The 12,364-nt window shown below is 31.2% G+C and overlaps 1 protein-coding gene and 1 pseudogene across 1 annotated transcript; both read left to right on the forward strand.

The window, feature by feature from the left end:
- Positions 1–2,743: 2,743 nt before the first annotated feature.
- On the forward strand, positions 2,744–3,888 carry LOC145011534 (senescence-specific cysteine protease SAG12-like; annotated as a pseudogene).
- A 3,618-nt stretch (positions 3,889–7,506) lies between these two features.
- LOC145011066 (senescence-specific cysteine protease SAG39-like) lies at positions 7,507–8,648 on the forward strand. The gene is made up of 2 exons (XM_078969689.1): positions 7,507–7,939; positions 8,056–8,648. The coding sequence occupies exons 1-2, from the start codon at positions 7,507–7,509 to the stop codon at positions 8,646–8,648; spliced, it is 1,026 nt and encodes a 341-aa protein (XP_078825815.1).
- The last annotated feature ends 3,716 nt before the right edge of the window (positions 8,649–12,364 follow it).

Genomic DNA, 12,364 nt, shown 5'->3' on the forward strand with positions numbered 1-12,364 from the left:
GTGGCTTTGAGAGGTATGCAATTTATTGGCCGGATGTAAGTAGCTATGAAACCACAAATGTTATTTTTAAGAACACTATTAACATTTATGAATTTATAATAAAAAGAAAAGAAATTTCGTGTATTTATGTTATGTGTATTAATAATCTATGTTTTGGCCCATGTTGGCAAATGAGCTTGGAAAAGGAGAGTTTCCACAAGGTCATTGTTGGTGCACACTATGCGTTTTGATTCTTATTTTTGGGAAGGTTTTGTCAAATGATTATTGGTTTTTCACGTCGTGACAACTGACTTCAGTTGAAAATTCAAACATCGGGCATCACTCATTGATTGTGAAAAGTGGCCGTGAAGAAGCATTCATGCATTAGGGCCAAATGAAAATTTCAAAATAGGGATTATGTCATCAAAACCCTTAAGTTTTTCAGGAATTTGCGGTTTTACCATTTGACAGAGTTGTTGTTCGTTATATACCGGAAACTTGTAAAAAAAATTGTTTTCTCTCTTTTCATAGTTTAAACCGGTAACGTGTATAGCTTGAAATAGAGATGAAAGTGGGTCCAAACTGGACTGGGTGGACCTAGACCCGGAAAACCAAGAACCGGTTAATGAGACTTTTTAGAACCATAAACCGGACCTGTATATAGGACCCGGTTCCCGTTCGGTTTCGGGTACGGTACCGGGTTAAGTGGGTCTAGAATCAGAAAACCGGAAAATATAAAAGTGGGTAGGCTCGAACCGGATAAAGTGGGTTTAGAACCAGAAAAACCAGAATTTTTTACTAATTGTTTACTACTTAGTGGTTTTAACATTGAAAATCATCATATTGATATCCCGATTTTGTGGGACTGTAACTCATTGAATATAAAATCAAAATTTACAAAATTATAGTCTAAAATCATTTACAAACTATAAACTACAGTATGAAAAAACAGCATGTCAATCTGACTTTAAACGAATGAGATATGCATGTGTTAACATTTTTACATAATACAAAGTATATAAACATATAGCTAATTTTCTGTTTTGAGATCCCGAGTTCGGGGGACTGCAAATCATTGAATATTAAACAAAAAATGACAAAATTATAGTTTTAACTAATGCAAAAACGCTAAACTCTAAGTTCGAAAAAACCACATGTCAATTCGATTTCAAAAGAATAAGACATGCATGTTTTAAAACTTTCAGATAATACAAAAAAACTGAAAAACTAAAAACGTTCAGCTTTGATATCTCGACTTTGGGGGACTGTAAGCCAATGAATATAAAACTAAAAATGACAAATTTATAGTCTAAAATTATGTACAAACTCTAAACTAGAATTTAGAATAAACCGCATATCAATCGGAGTTGAAACGAATAAAATATGCATCTTTTAAACGATTCACAAAAACCGGTTACAACCGGAAAAGTGGTTCCGGTTTTTAGACCCGGTTTACCCGGACCCGATGGACCCAAACCCGGAATACTGAAACCAAGATAAAGCAAATTGAGGGATTCGAACCCACCACCTCCAACTCATAAAGCAATAAACAAACAACTCAGCTGCATCTCCTTTTGGGTTTTATAACTCGAAAAATTGATATATATTGTTTATTATTGAAACAATTTATAATAAAGTAATAATAGTTTTAATAATAATAATAATAATAATAATAATAATAATAATAATAATAATAACAATAATTACTATTTTTGCGAGATACAAAAAATACGTAATTTAAAATGTATACACAATATATATACAGTTATTGTATTTTAAATTGTTTCAGTAATATACACTATATACTATGTTTTCGAGATATGAAACATAAAAAGCGTGACACGCCACCGAGTCCTTCCAACACATCGTCCATCTGGCAATAAAAGTTACCTGTAAAAAGGGCAAACCCAATTTTTTTTTACATCTTTATGGTATAAACGAACAAAAATTCTGTCGAATGGTAAAACTGTAAATTTCTGAAAAACTTATGGGTTTTATGGCATAATCCCTCTTGAAATATTATTTTTCTTGATCGTTTTGGGGATACTGCAAGTCTGGTTGAGGGATCAAGATATCTTACATATAACAAGCTTCTTGTAATTGCAATGTATGTTGTGATGAGATTGATATTTTGTACAACCAATCAAATTACTTTAGTGCCTTGTATTCTTCAAATGCATTGAATGTGTCGGTAAAGTTAACATAAACCAAGATGGAGATAAATAGAATAAAGGCATGCATATCTGCGTTTTGATCATCTAAAAGCGAGTAATAAAAAAATGTTAGAAATAAAAAAATGTGTTTTACGTATCAGACCTTTAAAGAACTTCTTTCATAAATGACACAACCACACTCTAAAATAATGGTCAAACTATGTTCTGTAAGCTTTTATATAGCCTACCTATGCCTATGTTAAGAAAGCAAATTAGTACACAACAATTTTAGTCAACATGAGTATAGTCCAAAGGAAAAATCCAAGTAAATTAGTGGCATCAAACATAAATCTAAACAACGTAACATGTATGTTTTCCTCATATTAATTAATATATATCAATTGAACGTCATATCTTCCACGAACGGTGATATATATATATATATATATATATATATAAATATATATATATATATATATATATATATATATATATATATTGTTTCCCAAACAATGACGAAACCACGTGTTTCTATATAAAGTAGACCTGTAGGCAAAGAAATTATTCCAAATCATCATTCACATCCATTTTCTCTTGTATCTACCAAAATTATGACATCAACAAACCGGACAACCCAGACTTTTTTGGTATTAATCTTTTTCTATGCTACTTTGCTTTCACACACTACATCTAGGTTGCTCCATGAAGCTCCAAGCTATAAGAGCCACGAACAACGGATGGCTCATTATGGACACGTGTACAAGGATGCTAATGAGAAAGAACAACGTTCAAAGATTTTTCAAGAGAATGTTCGTTACATAGAGTCATCCAACAGTGTCATGAACAAAGCTTACAAACTAGCAGTTAATGAGTTTGCAGACCTCACAAACGAAGAGTTCACGAGCACAAGGAACTGATTCAAGGCACATGAATGTTCCCCATCGACCTCTGCTTTCAGATATGAAAATGTGACAACGGTTCCATCATCAATGGACTTGAGAAAGAAAGGCGCAGTAACACCTGTTAAAGACCAAGGCCAATGTGGTAAGCTAAAACTACTACTGAAATTTCAAACTTGAGACGTTGTCTAATTACTAATGAAGTTATGGTTTCTTACAAGACCATATTTAAACTCTATATCACATCATATATGTTTGTAGGGTGTTGCTGGGCGTTTTAAGCTGTGGCGGCTATGGAAGGAATAACCCAACTGAAAACAGCTAAATTGGTCTCTCTATCCGAACAAGAGCTCGTGGACTCTGACACCGGTGGATAGGATCAGCGATGTGAGGGCGGTCTTATGGACGACGCCTTTGATTTCATCTTAAACAATAAAGGTCTTACTACAAAGAGCAACTACCCGTACAAAGGAGTCGATGGCACCTGGAACAGCAATGAGGAATCTAACCATGCTGCATCCATTACGGGTCATGAAGATGTTCCTGCTAATAGTGAAAGTGCACTATTGAAAGCTGTAGCTAGTCAACCTATTTCTGTGGCCATTGATGCTAGTGGGTCTGACTTCCAATTCTACTCTAGCGGGGTGTTTACAGGAGAATGTGGTACTGAACTAGACCATGGTGTTACTGCGGTTGGTTATGGAGCGAGTGCTGACGGAACTAAATATTGGCTGGTGAAGAACTCTTGGGGAACAAGTTGGGGTCAAGAGGGGTACATAATGATGCAAAGAGATGTTGATGCGCAAGAAGGCCTTTGTGGCATTGCCATGATGGCTTCCTACCCGACTGCATAATTGTGGAACATCAAGGGTAATTATTGTAAATTAAGTGTATTTAGGGTTATGTTATTACAAGGAAACGTGTAAATTACAAAATATGTCTCAGAAATTAAATATTTGTAAAGATGCAATTATATATATATATATATATATATATATATATATATATATATATATAATGCATCAGAAATATTACAAGCCTAAATGTCATTTCGAATATGCATATACTTCTCCGAGTATAGGAAATTGTTGAACGAAACAATCACTCAAGAAAAACATGTTGAAATGTGTGAATTGTTTTTTGATCAAACGAAGGTTCGAAAGAACAATAAATACTTTTGACCAAATAACAAAGTTTACCATTAGTTGGTAGCAGATTCAAGTGCAAAATTCCAAATAATCCAAAGTCTCTAAATGATTTATAATACTGAATAACACCCATAATTAAGGAAATCACAAATCGGTGAATGAGAATCCGCGGGCCGTATAAATGTGATACCGGAATCAAATACAAGTCGTGTCGATCAAGGCACTAACTTTCCTTAAGAACCACATGAAACATTTTTTTTGATGCTAAGCTGAATATGGAAGTAGTGGTGAAGTGGCTTTGAGAGGTATGCAATTTATTGGCCGGATGTAAGTAGCTATGAAACCACAGATGTTATTTTTAAGAAAACTATTAATATTTATGAATTTATAATAAAAAGAAAAGAAATTTCCTGTATTTATGTTATGTGTATTTATAATCTATGTTTTGGCCCATGTTGGCAAATGAGCTTGGAAAAGGAGAGTTCGCACAAGGTCATTGTTGGTGCACACTATGCGTTTTGATTCTTATTTTTGGGAAGGTTTTGTCAAATGATTATTGGTTTCTCACGTCGTGACAACTGACTTCAGTTGAAAATTCAAACATCGGGCATCACTCATTGATTGTGAAAAGTGGTCGTGAAGAAGCATTCATGCATTAGGGCCAAATGAAAATTTCACAATAGGGATTATGTCATCAAAACCCTTAAGTTTTTCAGGAATTTGCGGTTTTACCATTTGACAGAGTTGTTGTTCGTTATATACCGGAAACTTGTAAAAAAAAATTGTTTTTTCTCTTTTTATAGGTTAAACCGGTAACGTGTATAGCTGGAAATAGAGATGAAAGTGGGTCCAAATTGGACTAGATGGACCTAGACCCGGAAAACCAAGAACCGGTTAATGAGACTTTGTAGAACCATAAACCGGACCTGTATATAGGACCCGGTTCCGGTTCTGTTTCGGGTACGGTACCGGGTAAAGTGGGTCTAGATTCGGAAAACTGGAAAACATAAAAGTGGGTAGGCTCAAACCAGATAAAGTGGGTTTAGAACCAGAAAAACCAGAATTTTTTACTAATTGTTTACTACTTAGTGGTTTTAACATTGAAAATCATCATATTGATATCCCGATTTTGTAGGACTGTAACTCATTGAATATAAAACCAAAATTGACAAAATTATAGTCTAAAATCATTTACAAACTATAAACTACAGTATGGAAAAAAAAACAGCATGTCAATCTGACTTTAAACGAATGAGATATGCATGTGTTAACATTTTTACATAATACAAAGTACTTAAACATATAGCTAATTTTCAGTTTTGAGATCCCGACTTCGGGGGACTGCAAATCATTGAATATTAAACAAAAAATGACAAAATTATAGTTTTAACTGATGCAAAAACGCTAAACTCTAAGTTGGAAAAAACCACATGTCAATTCGATTTCAAAAGAATAAGACATGCGTGTTTTAAAACTTTCAGATAATACAAAAAAACTGAAAAACTAAAAACGTTCAGCTTTAATATCTCGACTTTGGGGGACTGTAAGCCAATGAATATAAAACTAAAAATGACAAATTTATAGTCTAAAATTATGTACAAACTCTAAACTAGAATTTAGAATAAACCGCATATCAATCGGAGTTGAAACGAATAAAATATGAATCTTTTAAACGATTCACAAAAACCGGTTACGACCGTAAAAGTGGTTCCGGTTTTTAGACCCGGTTTATCCGGACCCGATGGACCCAAACCCAGAATACTAAAACCCAGATAAAGCAAATTAAGGGATTCGAACCCACCACCTCCAACTCATAAAGCAATAAACAAACAACTCACCTGCATCTCCTTTTGGGTTTTATAACTCGAAAAATTGATATATATTGTTTATTATTGAAACAATTTATAATAAAGTAATAATAGTTTTAATAATAATAATAATAATAATAATAATAATAATAATAATAATAATAATAATAAGTATTATTATTATTATTATTATTATTATTATTATTATTATTATTATTATTATTATTATTATTATTATTATTATTTTATTTTTTGTAAGTGTATATATACATTTTAAATTATATTTTAACCTTTAATAACATATTTTTTAAATATATAAATATATTTATACCTTTAAAATCAAATTTTAAAATGTATTTATGTATTTTAAAAAATAAAATATTAACAATAATATTAATTATAATACTAATAACAATAATAATAATAATAATAATAATAATAATAATAATAATAATAATAATAATAATAATAACTATTTTTGCGAGATACAAAAAATACGTAATTTAAAATGTATACACAATATATATACAGTTATTGTATTTTAAATTGTTTCAGTAATATACATTATATACTATGTTTACGAGATATGAAACATAAAAAGCGTGACACGCCACCGAGTCCTTCCAACACATCGTCCATCTGGCAAAAAAAGTTTCCTGTAAATAGGGCAAAACCAATTTTTTTTACAACTTTATGGTATAAACGAACAAAAATTCTGTCGAATGGTAAAACTGTAAATTTCTGAAAAACTTATGGGTTTTATGGCATAATCCCTCTTGAAATATTATTTTTCTTGATCGTTTTGGGGATACTGCAAGTCTGGTTGAGGGATCAAGATATCTTGCATATAACAAGCTTCTTGTAATTGTAATGTATGTTGTGATGAGATTGATATTTTGTACAACCAATCAAATTACTTTACTGCCTTGTATTCTTCAAATGCATTGAATGTGTCGGTAAAGTTAACATAAACCAAGATGGAGATAAATAGAATAAAGGCATGCATATCTGGGTTTTGAACATCTAAAAGCGAGTAATAAAAAAATGTTAGAAATAAAAAAATTTGTTTTACGTATCAGACCTTTAAAGAATTTCTTTCATAAATGACACAACTACAATCCAAAATAATGGCCAAACTATGTTCTGTAAGCTTTTATATAACCTACCTATGCCTATGTTAAGAAAACAAATTAGTACACAACAATTTTAGTCAACATGAGTATAGTCCAAAGGAAAAATCCAAGTAAATTAGTGGCATCAATCATAAATCTAAACAACGTAACATTTATGTTTTCCTCATATTAATTAATATATATCAATTGAACGTCATATCTTCCACGAACGGTCATATATATATATATATATATATATATATATATATATATATATATATATATATATATATATTGTTTCCCAAACAATGATGAAACCATGTGTTTCTATATAAAGTAGACCTGTAGGCAAAGATATTATTCCAAATCATCATTCACATCCATTTTCTCTTGTATCTACCAAAATTATGACATCAACAAACCGAACAACCCAAACTTTTTTGGTATTAATCTTTTTCTACGCTACTTTGCTTTCACACACTACATCTAGGTTACTCCCTGAAGCTCCAAGCTATGAGAGCCACGAACAATGGATGGCTCATTATGGACGCGTGTACAAGGATGTTGATGAGAAAGAAGAACGTTCAAAGATTTTTCAAGAGAATGTTCGTTACATAGAGTCATCTAACAGTGTCATGAACAAAGCTTACAAACTAGCAGTTAATGAGTTTGCAGACCTCACAAATAAAGAGTTCACGAGCACAAGGAACCGATTCAAGGCACATGAATGTTCCTCATCGACCTCTGCTTTTAGGTATGAAAATGTGACAGCAGTTCCATCATCAATGGACTGGAGAAAGAAAGGCGCAGTAACACCTGTTAAAGACCAAGGCCAATGTGGTAAGCTAAAACTACTACGGAAATTTCAAACTTGAGACGTAGTCTAATTACTAATTAAGTTATGTTTTCTTACAAGACCATATTTAAACTCGATATCACATCATATATGTTTGTAGGGTGTTGCTGGGCGTTTTCAGCTGTGGCGGCTATGGAAGGAATAACCCAACTTGAAACAGGTAAATTGGTCTCTCTATCCGAACAAGAGCTCGTGGACTGTGACACCGGTGGACAGGATCAGGGATGTGAGGGCGGTCTTATGGACGATGCCTTTGATTTCATCTTAAACAATAAAGGTCTTACTACAGAGAGCAACTACCCGTACAAAGGAGTCGATGGCACCTGCAACAGCAATGAGGAATCTAACCATGCTGCAACCATTACGGGTCATGAAGATGTTCCTGCTAATAGTGAAAGTGCACTATTGAAAGCTGTAGCTAGTCAGCCTATTTCTGTGGCCATTGATGCTAGTGGGTCTGACTTCCAATTCTACTCTAGCGGGGTGTTTACAGGAGAATGTGGTATTGAACTAGACCATGGTGTTACTGCGGTTGGTTATGGAGCGAGTGCTGACGGAACTAAATATTGGCTGGTGAAGAACTCTTGGGGAACAAGTTGGGGTCAAGAGGGGTACATAATGATGCAAAGAGATGTTGATGCGCAAGAAGGCCTTTGTGGCATTGCCATGATGGCCTCCTACCCGACTGCATAATTGTGGAACATCAAGGGTAATTATTGTAAATTAAGTGTATATACGGTTATGTTATTACAAGGAAACATGTAAATTACAAAATATGGCTCAGAAATTAAATATTTGTAAAGATGCAATTATATATATATATATATATATACACACACACACACACACACACACATATATATATATATATATATATATATATATATATATAATGCATCAGAAATATTACAAGCCTAAATGTCATTTCGAATATGCATATACTTCTCCGAGTATAGGAAATGTCGAACGAAACAATCACTCAAGAAAAACATGTTGAAATGTGTGAATTGTTTTTTGATCAAACGAAGGTTCGAAAGAACAATAAATACTTTTGACCAAATAACAAAGTTTACCATTAGTTGGTAGCAGATTCAAGTTCAAAATTCCAAATAATCCAAAGTCTCTAAATGATTTATAATACTGAATAACACCCACAATGAAGGAAATCACCAATCGGGGAATGAGAATCTGCGGGCCGTATAAATGTGATACCGGAATCAAATACAAGTCGTGTCGATCAAAGCACTAACTTTCCTTAAGAACCACATGAAACATTTTTTTTGATGCTAAGCTGAATATGGAAGTAGTGGTGAAGTGGCTTTGAGAGGTATGCAATTTATTGGCCGGATGTAAGTAGCTATGAAACCACAAATGTTATTTTTAAGAAAACTATTAACATTTATGAACTTATAATAAAAAGAAAAGAAATTCCATGTATTTATGTTATGTGTATTTATAATCTATGTTTTGGCCCATGTTGGCAAATGAGCTTGGAAAAGGAGAGTTCGCACAAGGTCATTGTTGGTGCACACTATGCGTTTTGATTCTTATTTTTGGGATGCTTTTGTCAAATGATTATTGGATTTTCACGTCATGACAACTAACTTCAGTGGAAAATTCAGACCTCGGGCATCACTCATTGATTGTGAAAAGTGGCCGTGAAGAAGCATTCATGCATTAGGGCCAAATGAAAATTTCAAAATAGGGATTATGGCATCAAAACCCTTAAGTTTTTCAGGAATTTGCGGTTTTACGATTTGATAGAGTTGTTGTTCGTTATATACCGGAACTTGTAAAAAAAAATTGTTTTTTCTCTTTTTATAGGTTAAACCGGTAACGTGTATAGCTGGAAATAGAGATGAAAGTGGGTCCAAACTAGACTGGATGGACCTAGACCCGGAAAACCAAGAACCGGTTAATGAGACTTTTTAGAACCGTAAACCGGACCTGTATATAGGACCCGGTTCCGGTTCGGTTTCGGGTACGGTACCGGGTAAAGTGGGTCTAGAATCCGAAAACCGGAAAACATAAAAGTGGGTTGGCTCGAACCGGATAAAGTGGGTTTAGAACCAGAAAAACCAGAATATTTTACTATTTGTTTACTACTTAGTGGTTTTAACATTGAAAATCATCATATTGATATCCCGATTTTGTGGGACTGTAACTCATTGAATATAAAACCAAAATTGACAAAATTAGAGTCGAAAATCATATACAAACTATAAACTACAGTATGGAAGAAAACAGCATGTCAATCTGAATTTAAACGAATGAGATATGCATGTGTTAACATTTTCACATAATACAAAGTATATAAACATATAGCTAATTTTCAGTTTTGAGATCCCGACTTCGGGGGACTGCAAATCATTGAATAATAAACAAAAAATGACAAAATTACAGTTTAAACTCATGCAAAAATGCTAAACTATAAGTTGGAAAAAACCACATGTCAATTCGGTTTCAAAAGAATAAAACATGCATGTTTTAAAACTTTCAGATAAACAAAAAAACTGAAAAACTAAAAACGTTCAGTTTTGATATCTCAACTTTGGGGGACTGTAAGCCAATGAATATAAAACCAAAAATGACAAATTTATAGTCTAACATTATGTACAAATTCTAAACTAGAATTTGGAATAAAGCGCATATCAATCGGAGTTGAAACGAATAAAATATGCATCTTTTAAACGATTCACAAAACCGGTTACGACCGTAAACGTGGTTCCGGTTTTTAGACCCGGTTTACCCGGACCCGATGGACCCAAACCCGTAATACTGAAACCCAGATAAAGCAAATTGAGGGATTCGAACCACCACCTCCAACTCATAAAGCAATAAACAAACAACTAAGCTGCATCTCCTTTTGGGTTTTATAACTCGAAAACTTGATATATATTGTTTATTATTGAAACAATTTATAATAAAGTAATAAGAATAATAACAATAATAATAATAATAATAAGTATTATTAATATTAATATTAATATTAATATTACTATTATTATTATTTTTATTATTATTATTATTTTATTTTGGGATAATGTCATAAAATACCTTAAGTTTGGCAGAAAATGTCGGTTTTACCCTTCGGCAGATTTTTGGTTCATTTATACCGCAAACTTGTCATTTTTTTGTCGGTTTTGCCCTTGTTACCTGCAATAGCAGGTTTTCAGGTTATTATGAATTATTTTTTGCGAAAAAACCCTTAAGTTTACAAATATTTTGCAAAAAAACCCTTAAGATTATAAACATATAAAATATAAATATATATTCAAAATTTTATAAAACTAAATAGTTATCTACTGAAACATATTTTTAGCTTTATGTATGGTAAATTTTATATTTGTTTGATATAAAGTTTTTATATTTAAATTTTAAAAATGTTACCTAGTTTTATCAAAATTTAAATATTTATTAATTAATACATAAACTTTTCAAAGTAACATTAAAAAACGTCTGTTAACTAATAATAATATGACATTAGTGACATTCAATTAATTTTTCTAAAAGAAAAATAAAACTATTTTATATGTTTAAAAGGTTTGAATTTCAGAAATAATAAACTATCATATTTTATATAAAAATAAATATATTTATATAATAAATTAGACAAATATATTTATATTTTATATGTTTAAAATGTTTATATTTATTTTTCATGTTTAACATGTTTATGATATTTTATAAAAAAATATGATAATATTATTATGTATTTAAACATATAAAAAATACGATATGTTAGTATTTCTGAAATACAAACCTTTTAAATATATAAAATATTTTATTTTACCTTTTAAAAAAATTAATTGAATGTACATGATACCATATTATTCATAATAACTATTTTAGCATAATTACTTATTAACTAACAAATGTTTTTTAATTTTGATTTGAAAAGTGCAAGTATTAATTAAGAAATATATTCAAATTTTGTTAAAACTATGTAACTTTTTTAAAATTTAAATATAAAAACATAATATCAAACAAATATAAAATTTACCGTACATAAAGCTAAAAATATGTTTTGGTAGAAAACTATTTAGTTTTATAAAATTTTGAATATATATTTATATTTTATATGTTTATAATCTTAAGGGTTTTTTTGCAAAATATTTGTAAACTTAAGGGTTTTTTCGCAAAAAATAATTCATAATAACCTGGAAACCTGCTATTGCAGGTAACAAGGGCAAAACCGACAAAAAAAATGACAAGTTTGCGATATAAATGAACCAAAAATCTGCCGAAGGGTAAAAACGACATTTTCTGCCAAACTTAAGGTTTTTATAATATTATCCCTTTTATTTTTTGTAAGTGTATATATACATTTTAAATTACGTTTTTAAAATTGTATTTTAACCTTTAATAACATATTTTTTAAATTGATAAATATATTTATACCTTTAAAA

Source organism: Lactuca saligna, chromosome 8, assembly GCF_052625555.1.
Source record: "Lactuca saligna cultivar CGN05327 chromosome 8, ASM5262555v1, whole genome shotgun sequence".
In the NCBI taxonomy this organism is placed as follows: Eukaryota; Viridiplantae; Streptophyta; class Magnoliopsida; order Asterales; family Asteraceae; genus Lactuca; species Lactuca saligna.